Source organism: Perca flavescens, chromosome 7 (genome assembly GCF_004354835.1).
Source record: "Perca flavescens isolate YP-PL-M2 chromosome 7, PFLA_1.0, whole genome shotgun sequence".
Classification (NCBI taxonomy): Eukaryota; Metazoa; Chordata; class Actinopteri; order Perciformes; family Percidae; genus Perca; species Perca flavescens.
In genome coordinates this window covers 11,815,724-11,836,595 of record NC_041337.1, presented here as the reverse complement: position 1 = coordinate 11,836,595, position 20,872 = coordinate 11,815,724, and the positions used below count along the sequence as shown (strand labels likewise).

The following is a 20,872-nucleotide window of genomic DNA, read 5'->3' as shown; positions in this document are numbered from 1 at the left end:
TGGCCACAAGTGCTCCGTGTTAACACTGTGTGACACTCACACTAACAGCATCTCACAACTGTGGGTGTAGTACAGAGTTACTTGACACTTCACGGTTGTTGATGGCTCCTGAGGTAATGCTGTGTGTTGACCTTGCAGCACACAAATGGCTGCAGCCCCCCCCCCCGCCCCTCGAACTCTGGCTTTGTGCTCCACCTCCCCTTTATCCCTCCACATCAGTGGACAATTTTAGCCCTGAGTGCAGAGTCCGGTCATAGCAGAGCCTCTGGCAGATTGCCAAAGCCGAAGAGAGAAGTAGGGGGGATGTGGTGGTGGTAGTGTTTGTGTGTGTGTGTGTGTGTGTGTGGGGGGGGACTGGGAGGGCGACCAAGCAGTGAAAGGAGAAGGAGAGAGAGAAAGCAAGGGAGGGAGGGAAATGGAGAGAGAGAGAGTGTGTGTGTATAACTTTGGGAAACATAAGAAGAGGCAGCAAAGGGAACAAACTTTTCTCTCTTGGCTGCTTCCTTTTGGACTTTTTCACATTTCATCAAAGACCTCGGTGTTGACAGAGCGGAAACATGGGAGGATAATTTGTTTGCTTTACAAGTTAAAGAGTAATTTCATGTTTTTGTGATCAGCAGAGGTTAATTTGTTTCGTTGTTCTTTGCATTTTTATCAAATTATTGCTTCACTGAGCTTTGAAGAAGGCGTGACCACCTGAAATCCCTACAAATTCAGCTCTCCCTCTCACACACACACACACACACACACACATACACATACACAAATATACATGCACACCTGTTTTTGAGGATTCCCCGGGAGCGCGGTCATGGGCATCTGCGTCACTGTTGCTTGAGGGAATCTGTGCGTCTGTGAGGCTGTTATCTGGTGGTGGTCCCGGTGAATGTTACAGTAGAAGTTGACCTGCCAGTCCAGAGAAGAGGGGGGAGATGTCAACCTACTACCCACGCACCAAGGACCTGACTCGCACCAGGAAGTCAGTGACAGATTCACCACCGTCCTCTCCGTCCCCCACAGACAAAAACTACAGAGTAAGACCAGAAACCTTTCTTATAGAGAAATGCACCTTTTGGAATTCAAACTTTATCATTTCACTAATGTAGCAGGGTGGATGTGTCAAATGTCATATCTCTGTATGTGTAACTTCTTTAATGAAGCTGTTAAAAGTATTGATATTATTGTTTATTTACCCACCATTAAGTGACTTTGTATTATATTAATCCAAAGTCGAAGAAACTTAAACAAAGTACACATGACAGCCCACGTTCTGTGTAGAGTAGATAGAAAGAAAGAAAGAAAGAAAGAAGATAGATAGATAGATAGATAGATAGATAGATAGATAGATAGATAGATAGATAGATAGACTGAACAAGGATATTGCAAGGAATTCTATCAAATTTCAAAAACACCATCAAAACACAAGAACTAATATAACAGTAAAAAGTAAACAATGGAGATATAAGGTAAATGGAAATAATTGTTAGTTGCAGTTCTTTTAAAGTATGTATGTGTTTGTTGGACATGTGCCGTTGTGATTGGTTCAGTTAAAAAAGCAACTACTTCATCATTTCATTAATAGGATAGGAGTTATTTCTTAATTTCTACAGGATTATGTTCATTTGCATGAATAATCTGCCACTCCTGATTCACCAAATGAGTTTATTCAATGATGAAATAACTTGTGAACCACTCAGCATCGCAGCATATTTGATGCCCTGTGAAAGAGACGCGAGTATTTGCTCTCAGAGTCCGACCACATTTTCTGGAAAAGACCTTTGGATTGAAACATTCCTTCTGTAATTTCCTGTTTTTTTTCTCATGGCTAAGTAGCTTATTCTCATGGGCGTTGTTTGACTGCTGTGTTTATGTCAGTGCAGCGGGCTGAGCTGTACTCTGCGTGACAGCCACATTTAAAGAGACAGGTAGAAATGCAGAAATGTGAAGCGACGTGATTCTGTCTCTTTAGAGATGCACACATTTGCTCATCTAATGTTATGTGACACTACAGACACTCTCGTTACAGCACAGTTGCTAGCAGTGAATGCTACCAGTGAATGCTGTCATTTTTCAGTCTCTGTGCTGTATCCATGGTGAAACTCAGCCATTCATTTTCCATAATGTCAGCTCAATCAGAATTGGTTTGAGTTTTCATGGGAAAGAAAATGCAATGCGGGGCTGGGATGGAATCAGATTGACGCAGTATTTTTAGCACTTGCCCAGTGTTTTTCATGAGAATTGGGTCCTATTTAGTAAAATACAATGTGTGCTGATTTCAAGCTGTGAGGGGCAGGAAGAAGTATAAACAGGGAAGAAGTACATTCACTCAAGCACTGTGAACAAATTAGTTACAAACTTAAATATTTACATTTAATTAGATTTGCTCTGGGGGAAATATTGTACTTTTTACTCTACTACATTTATTTGACAGCTATAGTTATAGTTTCTTTTCACATTAACTTTTACATTAAAGAAAACATCCAATAAGGATATGAACTATAGCACATGATTACCAGTTGTTCCAAACCCCCATTCTACAAAAAAACAGTTCAGATGGCCATGAGTTGTTGGCAGTTCCAATATTTCAACTTCTTAAATGGTTTAATATAAATAACTGTTCCGAGGACTAAAGAGGTAAAATCTTCCAATATTTTATAAAAGGCATTAGAGAAAAGGCACAACCACCCACATTTATCTTGTGACCCTTTCTACATACAGTACAGGACTTGTACTTGTATTTGAGCATTTATACTTAGGTAAAGGAACTGAGTACTTCTTCCACCACTGGATGTGAGGCATTTTGTGTCAGTGATCTTGAAAAAGAAAAAGAGGAAGATGCTCTGGTCAGACAGGCTCAGAGGTATTGTAAAGAGTTAATAGAGAAGGAAAAAAAGGTGAGTGAATATGGGAGAAACGTCTTTTATGGTTGTGTGTGCAGTGTCAGTTCCAGTGGTGGGGGTGAAGAAAGAGAGAAAGAGAGAGAGAGAGAGAGAGAGAGAGAGAGAGAGAGAGAGAGAGAGAGAGAGAGTGTGTGTGTGTGTGTGTTGCTCAGATTTTCCTACTGCAAAATCCAGTCAGCTCTGAAGGAGTGATGCTGTGACAGAATGAGGGGAAGAGGTGAGAGTGAAGAGTCTCCTGATGATGATTTCACTGATTCTTGCAAACTGCTGCTCCCATTATTGTTTATATGCTAGCCTACTGTTTCACTCTCTACGTTTCCATGCACATAATAGGCCTATTCCGGCTTTTGCCGATATCCAAGTCTTTCATTAATGTTTAAAAGTAACTGTGTTTCTTTTCTTTTGAGCATGCATCTCTACCGCAGCCAGACTCACTTAAACTGTTGTCTGCTTGGTTTTGTGTACAACAACCATAGCAATGTCACTATCCGATGTGAGTCGACTGCAGATGTGAGTTGCGCATGCGTCACTTTGCGACAGCCCCACACAGGTATTCCAGCAGATTTGTTTTGCTGTTAGCCACAGAATAATGAGATGACATAGCAGTAATTTATTATTTAGAGTAAGGCATCACATTTTCACGGCATGATCCCTGATGTCAGTTCTAGATTAGAGGCTGAAGTAGCCTACAAGAACCTGCTAACGAGAGACTTTTGTAATGTCAATACAATAAAAATGGACATACATAACGAAGTTTGTTCACTGCTGGCTACAAGTTAGCAATCAAACACAACAAAGGCTGTCACTTGAATGGCGTTTTGAGCTAACGTTAGCAATCAAACAATCATAGATAGCTAAAACGTTTGCCGGATCCGGATCCCTTGGCGTTATGCCGTAAACCGTTTAAATCTGAGCATGCGCAACTCACATCTGCACTCAACTCACATTGGGTAGTGACAGCAACACACAGAGCTGACCGTAAGCCATAAACAGGGTGTAAACTGTTGCAAACTGCGGTAAAAAACCCGATTGAGACCTAATACATCCATGATTGAGACACATATTCCGGATGCACCGTATAGGCCTACATGTCCAAAGAATGCTAAATTCAGGAAAAGGCCTGATTCGGAATATCCAACCTGAATATTCTGTTTACATGACCTGAATCAAATTCTGAATATTGCCATATTCAGAATAATAGTGGAATATTTAGTGTGCATGTAAATGTAGCCTACTCAGTGAGCTTGCGCAGGAAGCCTGCATCTGTTGGTCATGGAAAACCATAACACACAAGGCAGTTGTGTTTACAGAACACCCGTTTGGAGGCCATCAGTCTGTTGTTTTTCTCCCCCCAGTTGATTGTCTCTGCTACATCTGCTCTGCCTCACATAGTTTGCTGAGCTAGGCCTACATGTGCCACTTCTGACTCCCTCTGTTTCTCCTAACAAGGGAATCACATCGGTGCAGCTGCTATCAGAAGTAGAATTTCAAAGTATGATTGTCTGGCTCAGTTTTGACAAAAAAGTTTCATGATGCAGCTACATGTAAGAGTATGTATTATTCCTGTAAATATGCCCTCTTTTACTTAGAATCTGGCCCTGTAAACCCAACTTGGCTCACTTAAGACTTCACTGGAATTAGGTTTTTAAAAATCTCATTTCACCAATTTGCTAATCCTTTAGTGTGAAATAGGTTTGCGTACAGGAACTCATACTTTTTAAAGAGATTGGCGAAGGTCTGTATAACAGATCATGTCCCGAAAAGCAGACTTCATGATGATTTATTCATAAAACCAGGGGGCTTATCTTCCCGGTTGATTAATGAATGTTCACCAAATCTGAATGAGAAATCTCCTAAGCATTGCACGAAGAGATCGGAGTGAATGAGAGCTCTTCATGGCTCCATCCTTGGCCCTTTTTCATCTAAGGTCACGGAGGTCTGTTTTTCTCCTGGATAACTCTGCTTAAGCACATGACCACATAAGGATAGGCAGCGCTGGCTCAGTTATGTAAACACTTGCTGAGGAATAGCTCCTTTGACACTGCGTGAAATATCCCCCAACTCTGCAAATGTGAGAGCAGAATGTTCCTTTTGACATGAATTGTCCTCTTAAGCGTATGCTTTTATTGCAGTCTACATCTGCTTCTTATCTCAAACAGCCTGGACCCCCCACACAAGATGTTTATTGCAGTTAATTTCTAAACAGAGGTGTTTAAAGCCCTTTTTCCCTGACGAGAAAGAAACTCCTTTGAATTTGATTTAAGAGTAAAGTTTACAAAACTGCTTTGGATATTGTAAAGACATCATGGATCAGTCTGGACTTATATTAGGGCCTCCGCTCTCTCCCTCTCTGTCTCTCTTTTCCAGTCGCTGACTGATAGTAAACACATCCAGTCATCATCCTCTCATGTGTAATGTTTGTAAGCTGATGAGTTATCTATTTGTTCCGTTTGGGTCGGTGCAGAAACAGGTCTGGCTGAAAGTCTGGATGGATACAAATTGTGATATTGGAAAGTTATGTGCAACAGACACATAAACTACAAAACACTTTTGTGCTAACTAATTATAGGCGCATCTTTGACGTAATGTGAGTTCTGAGTGAAATTGAGCTTGAGAAAACATACAAATCCTCCGAATGCAGCACAATATCCAGACTCCTTGGTGAAGTGGAAAGAAATTCAGTATGTGATCTCATCAGGCAACTTGGCAGCCATGTGGACTGGACTAGTGTTAGCAAAACCCTGCCAGGACAGCCTGCTATCAGTCTGTTGTCTTAGGTCAGACGTCCACCCATCACACAGGAGATACTTAGCTTCTGATGTCATGATGTCATCTTTATGCTGCAGGCATTTGCGTGGCAGCCGCCTGTTCTAAAAGATTAACTGGGCTCACCAGGGAGGTTTGACCTGTACGAACCCTGTCGGTGCTGTGTTTGGGTGAATTATATCTCACTTCTGCATGCATTTCTTCCCCCTGGGACTTTGGGTCTCTGAACACGTTGTAATAATTCACTTAGAAGTTTTGTTTTTGTTCTCTGTTGTCTCAGAATGGAAAATATTTCACTGCCAAGCCTCTGTTTGGTCTTATCAAACAAATAAATCTGGATCTAACCACAACGGAACATTTTTTTTTACAATGTGTTGTTCCCATGCTGAGGTGCTGTAGTGATCCAACTAACACGGTTTGTTCTTTGTTTTTCAGCATGAAAGATTGTCAAGGTGAGGATTTATCATTGTTTTAGTTTTTTACTTCATGTAATATAGAACTGTATTTTCTGAGAAAAATCCAAAATAAATGGCCTAAATAAAGTGGCAGTGTGAACTGAATGTGTTACTTTTAGATATGACTCCAGTGGGGAGAGTGTGACAGACAAACCATTGGGCCGCACCAGCTCTTACACTCGGAGAGAGACAAGGCTGGCTGCTCTGAACAGACAGGATCAAGACTCCACTACCAAAGACTATAAGAAGGTAGTAACTTGTACCTCAGTTTAAACAAGCACAGTCTCTCCTGAATGATTCATGTGGTGCCAAAAGCTGTTGGATCTCCAGGCAGATTTATCTACCCTTCCAATAAGGAAAAGCAGATGGAGATTTAATTGAAAAAAGTAATTAAATATATCTTGTCTTAAAAATCTTTAAATAAAAATTCATAGGTAGGCTATTTTTAAATGTTGACATTACAAAATGGCTATTTATATTTTAATAAACTGACATAGAAACACAATAATGTCACCTAGCTATATATAGGCTAGGGTAACATATGAAACATGTTAACATTATACGTTCATTTTATTGATAGTACATTCTTATAGTTCCAGTCATATTCAGTTATTGTATATCATATTTAGACATTGGTCTGTTATTGATAAAAATGGATGCTCATAGAAATAACTTAAGGAAGGGAGAATATCAGGTTTTGGATAGATCGCTTTGCCAGACGCTCTTCCAAAGCGGTTTTGGATAATGTTCAAGATTTTGACATTGCATTTATTTCTTCATTATTATATTTGTTTGGCACCAAAAGTGTTCAATATTAAATAAATAAATAGCCATTTAATTGTGAAATCATGAATAAATGGAGTAGATATTTAAATGAACTAATTTAGCTTAACAAGGCTGCGGCTAGCTGGCTAACTAGTTAGTTTGGAAAAACAATGCTAACGGCAGAAGTTCACTTCTGCAGCGTTTTGATTCTGAAGAAGTTCCTCAGAGAAAGACACAACTCTGAAGAGCGTAAAGACAGGCAGTCTTTCTTGGGGACACTCTAGACAGCATGAGCTAGCTAACACTGCTAACACTGGGTCTTCATTTTGATGCAGAGTGATCGCAATTCAGCCTAGCAAGTTAACTGGCTAGCTAGATAGCTATACTGTTGAGCAGTTTTCACTGTAGCCTAAGTGCACAGATGTTCTCATTGGTTGGTTTTCATACATCAATCTTGGTAGAATATAAATCTTGGCCATGGTAGAAATCAAAACAGTGCTTTACAGATGTTAGCCCCAAGTTAGGATCAACAAAAAATACTTAGAACTTGCTTAGCTATTGCTCTAAGCTAGCTAGCAGCGGCTAGCTGGGTAAATCGGATAGCAGTTGTTGAGGTTGCTTGCTAAAAGAGGCAGCTGGCTTAAAAAAAGTGTCATTGGGAATAATAAAATTACCACATAAAAATAATTTGAAGTAAAGGAATTATATAATGAAATAAAAACAATTTCTAAAAAAAATTATATTATGGAAACAAGAACCTGAAATTACACAAGGGGCTTCTTTTTTAATTATTTCAGATTTTACGTTCATTCATATATTTTAAACACCTTATTCATTACTTATTATTACAAAATGTTGTTTTTGTTTATTTAATATGGAAAACATTGTGGTTCCATTTGTTTACTTGTTAACATGTCCTTGTTAGACTGACTAATGTGTTATTTAATAATTTAAAAAAAGGAATTGATGCATTAAAAGACCAGAATTTCTGGAATAAAGCTGGTAATCATTTATCCTCATTTTGTTCATGTTTAGATGTATGCAGAAGCTTTGCATGAGAATGAGAAGCTCAAGTCCAGGTTGCAGGACAGCAAACAGGAACTGGTCAAGATACGTTCCCAGCTGGATAAAGTCACTCAGGTACAGGAAAACTGTAACTTCAGTCGTCTTTTCTAATACCACGGGTGTACGGAAGGAAGGTCGTGGCTGATTATTTAATGAAATCATGCTCAAACTTACATATAATTCTCCCAGTACTTCACAATAACAGCCCCATTCTAACTTTCCAGAGGCACGACAGAATATCGGAGAGATCTACAGTACTTGAATCAGAGAAAAGGGTAAGTGTCTTGGCAACCTTTTGGCATTTTGGTATTTTATACGATCATGCTCTTCTGCACTATCAAGATGGATGAATGTCCATATCCTTTCTTGGCCATTTCCCCTCTAATTTTCCTGTTTACTTCAAATCATAGTCAAATGGCTTTTCACTCTTTTTTTTCCTGAGGGACCATAGGAGTATATTTATTTCAGTTGTTTCTTCTTTATTTACAGGAAAAACAAGCTCTTGAGAAAAGAGTGTCAAACATGGAAGATGAGTTAAAGGTCAGTGCATGCAAAAATAAACTGTGCATACTCACTCTGGGTTTAAATAGCAAATTTTGTCTCCAAGTTGAGTTTCATTTATATGTTTTCCCCCCAACACTATCATAACACTAACAGTACTTGAAGGTACACACCTCCAGCCAAGCCCCTCATGCTAAATCAAGCACGCTTAAGGTGTTTCTACAGAGCAAAACACACACATATAGCACACTCCAGGGTTGTTGTTAGCCAGGTGGGTTTGAAGGCAAGGGGAAGGAAGGTTAATGCTTCAGGCTCATTACCCACAGTGTTCTGCTGGGCCACTTCCTGCCAGGCTAAGGAGGAGTCTGTGCTGCTCCCCTGCTCCACTCATCCCGCTGTTGGGGTGAACATTGTGACCTAGTTCCAGCTGAATACCAAACCCCGTCCAAGAGCAAAAGACCTGCTTTTGTGAGACATTCCTGCACTGCACTGTGTGTATTCTGCTTCATTTAGAAATACAGGGCAGAGCAACAGAGAGATTTCGAGTCTAAGTAGACGTGGTCTGCACAGTATGTGTGTATTGTAGTTTGTGCAAGCAGTAACAAATGACACGAGATTATAATTTGATTGATATGGCGAATTACAGCAACATTGTTATATTTCTCAAGAGAGATAAAATAACAGCTCCGGTCTGAGAAAGTATAATATGCAGACAGTGGAGGAAGGTCTGGCAAAGTGAGGCTATGCAGACAGTGACGAGGACATTATAAATAGGACACATACAGCAGTGTGGTATGTCAGCAGTAGATGTTTGACCCCCGTGTTGTCGTGGTTCCCTCAGCAGGACGCCCCACTGCGGTTCCGCTGTGGGTACCAGCCCTGAGAGCAGGTTGTCTCAGGGGAGAGGGGATGGTGAGTGGTTGCTATGACGCAGAGGAGTCACTGACACCTGCCTGTCACCTCACACGATTCTATTCTGTCAGAGATTCGGGCATGTTTACACGTGTGGACATACATGTACATCAGTACATTAGACTGTAAATACTACAGGGGCACAGGCACACAATCTTTTTCTTTTTCTTTAGATGCAAAGCACGCCAGGGAGCTGACTTGTCACTCACTCACAAAGTCACTTGTTCACGTTTAGCAGGCTACAGATTGCTGTCAGTGTCAGATTAGTGCCAACCTGTGCCACCTACTGGAAAGGGGAGATAGCAGCAACACTTAAGACCTCAGATGCAAAAATGCCAATGTTGGCCTCGAACAACTGCTGTATTTTTAACTCTCACACCACTGTGTGCGAGTGTTACAACTGCTGCTGCTGTTTTGTTTGTAGCTATTCAAAAAACTGCAGTTGTGACACTCTCCATGTGACAGAAGCGTCAACGCTGCAAAAGATATTACACTCCTTGGCTCACATAAGCACAGCTTCATCTCCAGTAGAGGGGCGCAGGTTGGATTGGGACTACCTCCTTAGGTCTGAACCTGCTGGCAGTTGACTGGGCCTGGGATCAGGTGCTTCACATCTACAGCACTGTGTGTCCTTGTTTTCCCTCATGAAATATCAGTGTCCAATTACTTTGTGGGGTCTTACATTTAATACAGAAAAGCTGAATTGTTCTCGACAACCTCTGAAACATAATTAATAGAAAGTGCGTTAAATTATCTGCAGGATTTGAGAGTTTAGTCAGATCTAATTTAATATCAAAGAGCTCAATATTAAGAGAGTGTAATAGAGGATATTGGTCATTACGCATTCTCGCCTCACTCTGTCCTTTTTCTTCTCTCTTGCCAAGGGCGCCTCTCCAGAAATTGCGCCGTTTTATTCTAATAAAAGAACATTATATGCATGAACTGTTCAGTCCCAAACACAGGCAAGCTTCAAATTGCTTTAATAAATGTATTTTGGTGTTTTAAAAAGCAGCTGGATGTCCTCCTTAAACCTCATCCTTGGCCATATTCACTTCTACACACTTGTGTTTGGGTTGCCTGAATCACTACCAGTACCCTGTGTGTGTGTGTGTGTGTGTGTGTGTGTGTGTGTGTGTGTGTGTGTGTGTGTGTGTGTGTGTGTTACGTGGTTTGCCCTCAAGAATCGCGGCAAACCACAGATGTTTCTGTCGAACCACACTGAGGTTTACCTCAAAAAGGCAGGCCAAGAAGAAAGGGCAATGAATCATTTCTTTTCCTTTTCCTTTTGACTTGTAACTGACTAGGCTGTTGCACAAAGTGTGAAATAGCAGAATTTTAGATTATGTCAGTTAAAAAAAAAAAGAATTTCTATTCCCTCTCCTTTGCAAAGCATATACCACTTTAGCACCTCACCGCTCTCCACATACAGCACAGGTTTGATGAGCACGCACCCAAAGACAACTGGCTGCATAATTTCCTTTGCTTGTCGCAGCTTTTGCTATTTCTTCTTCAAATCTCCCTGTTGTGTGAATACATGTTCATATAAGTTTTGATGATGAGTCCCTTCAGATCTGTTGTTCTTTCCCCCCTGTCTGTGTAGGTGTGTGGCCACATGCCTGTATGAGTGGATATGTGTACAGTCTCTATATGAGTCTTTCTCTTTGCATATGCCCTGCCCTCCCTGCATGCTTTCTCTGCTGTCCTCCTCTGTGCAGGCTTTCCCTGCTCTGGCTCAGGTCCAGACCTTGCGGAGGGTGAACGAGTGTCTCCTGGCTGAGAACAGAGCCATGCTGCGCGTCCTCACCCGCCTCTCTGAGACGGCCTCCATGCCGGAGACAGAGGACCTCTGACACCATCTGTCATCCTTTCTCCCCCTCCTCTCCCTTCCTCAGCCACATAACTTCTACTCTCCCCTCTTCTTCTGGTGCCTCTACAGCCCCCCTCGTCCTCTGCTGTGTTCCTTTCAGGCAGGTCCTGCACCCTCCCGATGCTCACTCCCCCAACCCCCACACTGCAATGCATCTTCCGCCTCACTCCTTTTAACCCAATCTCCTTTATGGCCGTCAGAGGTCAACCCTGCCAACCCCTCCCCCCCAAAACATTTCTCATAAGCTTCCTTTGAAGTGTATATTTTGCTACATCCATGTTGCATGGGGCTTCACATGACACGCACACTGCATTTGTTCTTCTTTCATTATCACCTAAATTAAAGATTGACAGCAGAGGTCTGCACCATGAAGAATAAACACGTTTATAGCAGTTATTGATCGTGCAACAGTCTAATATATGGGGCTCCTGTGTAATGTGCTGTGTAATCAATGCAAAATTAGTTTGCCAAGGAAACAGCCATTGTAGCCAATCTTCCATAGGAAATGAAAGGTGTGAGATCCTCACTCTTCAAAATGAGTCCTGTGCCACTGGGTAAGACATGGGGTTTGGTCTGTATTTCCCAAAAATGTTGAACTATTGCTTTAAATACATTTAGAGCAGGACATTGCCACGATGAAGGGATTTATATACTGGAATTTTGATTATTATTCAGTATTATGAAAAACCGAGCAATTAAAACAGAAAAGGGGCTCCAACCGTGATTTGCCACACGTCATGAACATGTCGATGCCATGGGCTTTTGCCCATTCACCAGTGTCCGGTAATATGTCACAGCTTGAGAGCAGAGGGTTATTTTTTGTCTCTAATAGAGGGGAAATACTTTGGCAAAGAAGGTGGTTATTTTTAGTCATTGCTCCCTTATGAGATACATGACCTAGATTTGGGAAATGGACCCTCTCTTCGTTTCTCTCTCTTTGACTTTGTTCTCTTTTACTTTTCACATGCCGAACATATTGTCAAAGTCACTCCTCACTTGCATGATTAAGTACCGCAAAGCATGTCTTTATTGTTTGGCCTCAAACTTTACTGAAGGACAACTTTCAGTCCACTTGTTGTTAATGGTGAATGCAGAAGATGGTAACACTGGAGTCCAATGTCATCGTGCACCTGAAGCTTTAAATGACAAACTTCACAGTATCCACAAACCATTTAACATATATTCATATGATAATGATATCATTTTCTAATACCATTTATTTCCTTCTGCTGTTCCAGAGCTTAACAGAGCTCAAGTCAGACAACCAAAGGCTTAAGGATGAGAATGGGGCTCTCATCAGAGTCATCAGCAAACTGTCCAAATGAAAAGATGTCTGAAGCTCCTGTTCTGTGTCTGTGGATGCTCCAACCCTGTTATTATGGTAGTTTAAATATCCACAATGTCCCAAGTTGTGACTCCTCTGAGTTAGGTGATGGCTGCTTTGCACAAATAAATTCCTGTTGGGACTTGTGACGATCCAAAGAGAAGTGTTAAGAAGTTTCACTCAAATTTCACTGTGTGATGATAGAGTTACAAAAATTGTTTCTACGTGATTAGTAATCATAATTTTGTAATATCCAGTGATGTACATTAATAAAATAGGGACCAGCTGTACTGTTTGATAACCTTAAAAAGCCCAGTTTGAACAAATCCAGAGGTTTGCATGAAGGTACTGTTTCTAATAATATAACCACACATCATATGGAGACATCACGTTTGTTTGCTACGTCACGCACCGCAGAAAAGTATAATAATGTTGTCTTGATTGTGAAAAAAGAGAGAAGTGAAGGGCCCCAAAGGCCATTTTGGCATGGAGATATACTGTATTTTAAAAAAACGTTGTCATTTCAATGAGAATATATGACCACACGGGTAAAATAAGGCCCAGCCAAGCGACAAACAGGTGCTCTGGTTCCAGAAGCAAAAACTAGATATTAATATAAATCCACCAAGGCATCTGAGTAGCAACAACCATTGAAGCCATCTCAGAAGTGCTGTCAGATGCAGTTCTTCTAATGGCAAGTAGATGTTTGCTCCAGACCAAGAATGTATTGCAATGAAGGAGAAAATGCTTTTGATGATTTGTTTTATACAAGATCATATATAAAACAAATAATTGTGAACATTTTTACTCTAGTATAAAGACATTTAGGCTTATTAAGACACATTGTTTAGGTTTGTGTTTGAGATCAGTTTCTATTTCCAACTGGTTAGATATATTTTTTGTGACAGTGAAATCTCTATCATTTCAAAAATTCCATTTTTGTTAACCTAGCGTATGATAATGTCCCCACTGTATTTGGTATTTGAAGGGGGCTGTATGCTAGTTCTGAATAATGGATATAATGCACTTTGAGTATTTGGGCATCACAGCACTGTATTATCTTCAGACTGGTTTCACTTTCCATGATAACATAATTCAGTGTTTTCCAGATTCTGTTCATCAGTTCTTTGTGTGGTTTTAGTCGCCATTCTTCATTTTTTTACAGAGAATTTTTTATTCAATGGCTCAGCTTCAAAACAGCAGAATGGCTACACAGAGGAGACAGTCTGAGTGTGTGTAAAAGAAAGTGTCCTATGTTCTGTAATAGAGATATATTTATTTATTTATGCACTTTCTTAGTTCTAATCTTCATGCTTTGTTTACTCCATTTTCATTCAAAGAAAACACACCAATTGTTTTGGTTGACTTCTTGGCCATCCTTCTGTTAGGTGATGAAAAAACGCAAATGCCAAAATCTTGGTAGATGCGCCGTAAATCACAGCTGACATTTTAGCCTCCACAATATTGTGTGATTAATAATAATAAATAAATCTCCAAAATCCAACTTTGGAGGAACTGTTGCTTGCACTTTTCATTATATGTTGTGTAGATTACATATATTTTAAACGTTGTTGTGTGTGTTGATATTTTTTTCACGATAAATTATGTTAAATTAATTGTTGCCTAACTACACTGAGTTGCCAGTTTATAAAGTACACCTACCTGGCTACATCTAGTGCAATCACATACTACAACCTGGCAATAAATCCTGGTCATCTGGTTATGGAGGCCGAATTTACTGATGTTACTCCATTGCATTGCATTATACTAAAATGTTCTTCAATATTTGGGTTCCACAAAGTGTGTGACTTTTTTTTGAATGTTAACTAGATGGTCTACTTAACATGAGAAATACAAATAGAACTAGAAAGAGGCTGCTGCCTTGTAGTGGTTTTTAATGTGGCTTATGGGGTGCCATCACCTCATATATTCTGAAAAGAGTGAAGGTAGATAAATGTCATCTTATCATATTTAATGTATGATACTGCCAGACTCCGCTTGCATTTAATATTCTTAAGCTGTAGAGTTGCTACAAGTGATGAATGGTGTGCTGGAGACAAAAAAATGGTTTTGGTATCTGTCTTCTGTTCACTTTAATGGATGAGTTGACCAAAATCCCCAGGGTCTGATGTATTCCTCTAACAATACAATGGTTTTGGAGTCCAGTGTTATATTTGGTCACATCCGGTACTCGTGTACTCAAAACTACAAATAAGATACAGCTATTTCTACACACGCTGTACCTTTATTGAACTATGCAGTTGAACTATGTATTGAAAATGTCTGTAATGTGTTGATAGCTTAATATACGCACATTGGTTTACTCACTTTGCTTAATAAACTGTAAAGGAATGGAAATGCTTCTCTGTGTGACATTATTATATTATGCATCAGAGGCAGAGAGATTATTAGGAAGCAGCTGAGCTGAACGCTTTGCATATTAAAGACAAACAAGTCATGGTAATTAAAAGGCCTTTATTTCCTATTTGTTTTTTACAGAACTGGTAACACATATGATAAATTTGTAATAAGTTATTTGGTTCCCTTGATAACTTTATAAGGATCCCCAATGTTTTTCCACATAAGGGTCAAGAGGAGTTTGTGAGCAACGTTTGTGTCCAGTCAAGGGCTAAAGCATGCGATCCACAGTAGGCACAAGTACTGACATGAACACGCGCACCACGACACTAGACACGAAGAAACACAGCTAGAGGACACAACCTGACTGTCCTCCGACGCTTCAAAAGATGACGGAGAAGAGAAAGAGGTGAAAAAAGAAAAGAGAGTCTTGAGAACCCAGTTGCATCAGGGATGAGAGGTCGAGGACTAAGCGCTCAAGAGGGGAGTTTGGTACGGTCCTGCATGTTTGGCAGTATACGGTATGTCCATGTTGTAAACATAAAGGCCGGCATTCTTTACGCTCAGCAAAATGCAGATTCTGTGGAGAAATCAACGAGCCTGCTTCCTATTTAGCATAATGATACTGATGGTACATAGCTGGTTACACATAAACAGGACAAAGACACAAACAAAAAGCAAATGTGAGTCTGGCATTGATTCAAATACAGTCCTACACTCTACATTCTACATCACGAAAACAAATAAAGACAGAAGGTGTGATTACACATATGCACAAGAATACAAAGAAGAAATACAGCGAGTAATAGAGGAGACAAGACAACATGTTTCAAAGTGGCGTCTTTACCCGCTGAGAGGCTTTTCAACACATTTTGACAGGGTGGTAAATGATCTACTGAACTTTGGATGTTTTCCCTTTTTAAATCCCAGCGTTTGTTCAAAAACAAAAAAAGGAAAATAAAAAGACCAACTAGTTGTGTGAACGGTGCTCTAAAACTGTCTTTGCACAGCTGAAACAGCCCACAGTTTCAGATACAGTTGTGCATAAGGTATTTTACATCTACACGGCTATCAACAGAACAGAATAACCTCTATATTTCAAATAGAACTAAGGTTGTTTGAGTATTACGGTCATACACACACACACACACACACACACACACACACACACACACAAAAAGATGTACATTTAAGAATGAGTTATGTGTCCCAGGCATGCAGACCTGTACTGTATACGGTATTTATATATTGTAGTGCTGTATTTTTGCACCATGTCTGCTGAAGGGCCTACACATCCATTTATCCCACATACACAAGCACACACAGCTCCCAGTCTCTGTCCCCCATAGAACTTCGATATAATGTAACTGTGGTGACCCAAGCAGAAAAAGGAAATATATAAATAAATAAATAAATCTTTCAAATGTGCTATAAATTAACCTGTACTCACATTTGCCTCATCATCTGATGTGTTCTGTTTGCCTCTGCAAGAATTGTTATTTTGGCTTTGTAGATGCAAACAGTGTTGACGAACGCAGGCAAGGGTAGCCAGGTAATGGCAGTATTTTGTGAAACACACTGAAATCCTGTATTTGAATTGTTCTTAGTGCATCATTTGGTCACAGTCAGTAACAGTAAAGGGACAGCGAAGAAATATAATATTGCATTAGGCAAAGTGTGGGCGTTGCTCAGCACATTGAAGATTGTTGCCAGGATATAGATAAATGGCAGTTTACCGTTTACTTCAGAGAATTTTTCTGACTGAGGTAAACTTAAAAAGAACTATTTTTTTTTTGGGAAATAGGCATATTCGCTTTCTTGCCAAGAATTAGATGAGAAGACCGATGCCACTCTTATCCCCCTGTTTCCAGTCTTTATGCTAAGCTAACCGTCTCCTGGCTCCAGCACAGATATAAGATTCTTGGCAAGAAAGCCACATTTGGATATTGTGCATGACATATGTATTTCTATATTATTTTCATATACTTTCTGCCATGTGTATTGTGAAAATCATAACTCTATGCATAGTTCTATGGGAGGGATTCAGGTCTACAACGTGGATGCCACACACAAGTTTCTCTCTTTTTGCTTTCAAATGGTTAGATCTCTAACTATATTCTTTTGTTGCTCGAGCAACATGCTAAACAAACCAACAAAAACCATCAGCATGAGCCGCACATCACCAGCAGTGTGTTATTGATTGTACATGTGGTCATGAGTACATTCTGCTGCTAAACCGGAAGAAGAGAAACTGTAGAAGTGACCCAGTTAGGTTCATAAATTGCACTCAGCCCAAGACAAGAACACACTCTCATGTATATATATATATATATATATATATATATATATATATATATATATATATATGTATATATATTTATATAATTTTAGCATATAATTTTATGGAGAACCTATTGTGATATTATATCTACCGGTATTATTTATACTATCAAAACAAGGCATATACATTACTAATCACAATACTGTAAAATCAGCTACCTCTATGAAACAAGGACATCAACAGCTCTGAAAGTAGAAAAAGACACACTCACTCTACTAAACTCACAAGTGTTCTCAAAGCTCACATGTACAGAAAAGTGGATTTTGCCCTCCTGATGAACAAAGACCTCTGAACGGAATGTAAAAGAGAGAAACACTGGCCGAGGAAAATGAAGACATGTCGGATTTTTTTTTCTTCATAAATACACTCTACTCAGCTGAGCTCTAAAGAGTTAGTGCTTGAGTTTTATGGCTTTAGTTTTATCTTATTCACTTATCTTGTATACACATACTGTATTGTATAATAAACACAGTAAAAGAGACACAGCCGTGAAGGGTTTCAGGTCATTTAAGTACTGTAGAAGTGAAAAATAAAAACTTCCAAGAAGAAAGAAGGAGAGAAGAAGGGATTCCAAGTCATTGGTGTACACTGGAATGGGATTATTCATCTTTTGGCTCCTGGAAATGCATTTCATACAAAGACATGATCCAACAGACTTCCCTACTGGCACAAATAACAACTCCTACAATCCACCTACAGATTTGCAGAATGATTGGATCTTCCTCTAATGAGTTATTTCAGAATAACACAGTGCCAAATCTGTTATTAGAAAATATTCATCTTATAGACTTGGAGACCCCCCCCCCATCCCAAACATTAAACAATTGAAACATAATTTGTTTTGTTAAAAAAAAAAAGAAAAAAAAAAGAAGCAATAAGAAATAGCAATAAAATCCAGAAATGTATCAAACATTGGCCTTCAGATAAGTGCTGAAACAAAATGTATGGCAGATAAATTATATCAAATCAAATTTTGATCACAAGGAATTATATAGCAAGCATGCGGATACATTTTCATCCTACATGAACTCACACACAGTACTGGACGACACACTTGCTTAAGAGTTTCAGGCGTGGAAAGGTTCTTATTAGTAATGGTACTCTAATATTTGTATGACATTCTCTCCAATGACCCTCATGGAAAATAAATACACATTTGTTTCATTTAGAAAATATACAGTGCATCTTTTTTTTCCCCTTCGTTTGTGTTATTAAAATGACAAATGACACCCACTTACGTACACGAGATATTTTTGCTTCGTCTCTAAAACATGCTCCTATGTACAGTATTTTGTATAAACATGCAGTATCAACGTGAACTATGTATATAGGCAAAACTACACACCAATGGGTTGCTTGATTGCTTCCATGTTGCCTTTTCTTTAGCGTTGCTTCATCAACAGAGGAAAAAGATTATGTGAGATGAAAAACTGAAAACTGAACATGGTCTATGTTGGTTATAAAAAAAGAAATAAAGCGCATTTCCAACAGGGAAAGATAAAAGAGCATTCATTAAATCAAATCCCCAGAATGCTGTGGTCCTGTCTACAGCTGATTTACATTGACTTTGCATTTTATTTTTTTTTGCACACAGTCAATGGGTAGTTTTTGCTGTTGGTGCAGACAGCACTGATTTGAACTACTAACTAGACCTGCAAGCAAGTGTACCTGGGCCCAAATACCCGATGTGTATCAGGATTTGAATTAACAATTAAGCATTCACCAATTTATTCAGGGCAGAAGAGTGTTGGTCAGACAACAACAGTTTGGATTTTGTCAAAGTTCGTCCTCAAAATTCCTCTTCAACAGAATAGTAATCTACACTGAACCAGTTACATTCTGTGAAGGAGCCAGGGAGCAGCATTAGATTGTAATGTGTCTCTTTTCTTTTTAGAGGAGTCCATTTATATAAGGAGACCTGTCTGGCATGCCACATGTGCCACAGAAAAATTCAATCTCACAACATTTTATCATAAAAGAGAAAAAAAAAAAACTACACAGATCAAAGAACAGTGTCAAATCACCAGACAGCAGAACAATACCCAGTAGTGCAATTAAATTCAACAGTTTGGTAAGCTGTGTATAAAATACACACGGATCGGTGCCTTCTTCCAGACCATATCCTTGCAATCAAGTGAGAAACCTAATATTCAAACAATAAAAACACATACACAAAAAGCTGAGCGGAAACAAAGCAACGACAAATAAACTGCATACACAATGCACTCCTTTGCACCTTTTTTTTTCGTCTTAAAACCAGCAGTCATTACTAGCATAAATCATTAAAGCTCTGGTTTTCTGAGGGTACTTAAACATAACATTTGGATTTAAAGTGCTTGAGGAATAAAAGTATTTTAAGTTAAATCAAATAAATACAACTGGATAAATCAAAGTAAAAAGAGATAGAAAAAAATAATAATAAAGAAATGAAGAGAACAACACCGCTAACTGGAAGGCGTCCCTGGTAGTTGAAAATTGCTTATTTTGTTACTTTGAAGGCTTGTCTCCTTTATGACTGTAAGACGGTTATAGGGATTCCTTTGAAGTAAAACCCTTGTGTCAAGTCCATGACTAATGGCAGTAGCACTGAACAAGTGAGATACAGAATCAGAGGCGTTGGGAGGGGAGGTGGTGGACTGCAGGCAGTAATCGACACCTTGTAAATATCATGTCATTGGTGGTTGGAATCAGTCTCTGTTGTACCCACTCTGATATTTCCTTGCCTTTTGTTATTCAAATGAAAGACACGGCCCTTTTTGCACAGTCAAAAATAGACACATACCCTTTTTTTTTTTTTTTTGTTACTAAAAAATCCACCACTCCCTGTTTCCTAACTTACCATTTCATGGATAAACGAAACTATCGCTAGTCGCGAGCCTTACGTCACCGAAAAAAACAAGCGCTCAAGCTTCTGAATCCAACATTTCATTCTCATCGAGTGGAGCAATTGAATAATAAGAACCCGTTTAGAAAAAAAGGCATGGAGTTTCAGTTTCCTCTCAGTTTTCCTGAGACGATGGGTGAAAGGTTAACTAATCAAAAAAAAGGCAGTGTGTTTGTGGGCAACTGGATATGTGCCTATCCCTACTTGCTACCCAACTCTAGGAATGTACATCAAACTAACAGAATCATCTAGTATGATAACTGGCAGGTGTGGAACATGGTGCACAATACACCTAAGGAATGGACCTGCTTGTGTTATTTCTCTATCATATGGCAGTATAAAGCATTTTATTATTAAGCACTATTCTAAGCAAACTGTGTCACTAAAGGGAAGGGGTGAGAAGTACAATATGAGAGAATGTATGTTTTATATCCTCTATCACCAGATTCCCAAATAGCACTCTTACTGTTCTTCGCAGTCTACTGTGTATTCTTATTAATGGAACCACAACCCCAATACAAAAATAGATCTAAAGGAAATCAACGGAGTATCTGTCCATCCAGTAACGTGTCTTCTTTTTTCAATGACATGATTTTCATATAACATGATGCTTGCTTTTCAACTATATTTCCCATCATGTTGAATGGTATCTATGGATCTTTTGAAAGGTGGCAGCGGGAGAGGAGGAGGAGGGGGTGGGGTGTTTTTTTTTTTTTTTTTTTGAAAGGGAGCAG

General features: G+C 39.4%; 1 protein-coding gene across 4 annotated transcripts; it reads left to right on the top strand.

Annotated features, from left to right (window-relative positions):
- The first annotated feature begins 399 nt into the window (after nt 1-399).
- Nucleotides 400-14,913, top strand: ppp1r12b (protein phosphatase 1, regulatory subunit 12B). 4 transcript variants are annotated; one of them, XM_028582048.1, is made up of 7 exons: nt 400-1,034; nt 6,102-6,118; nt 6,241-6,370; nt 7,922-8,026; nt 8,176-8,226; nt 8,441-8,491; nt 11,080-11,331. In XM_028582048.1, exons 1-7 carry the CDS (start codon nt 933-935, stop codon nt 11,212-11,214), a joined length of 591 nt encoding a protein of 196 aa, XP_028437849.1. In that variant the 5' UTR covers nt 400-932; the 3' UTR covers nt 11,215-11,331. The 4 variants fall into 4 exon arrangements, with proteins under 4 accessions (XP_028437849.1, XP_028437852.1, XP_028437850.1 ...); XM_028582051.1 differs by lacking the exon at nt 11,080-11,331 and adding an exon at nt 9,297-9,363 and having other exon boundaries at nt 403-1,034; XM_028582049.1 differs by lacking the exon at nt 11,080-11,331 and adding an exon at nt 12,470-14,913 and having other exon boundaries at nt 404-1,034.
- Nucleotides 14,914-20,872: the final 5,959 nt, after the last annotated feature.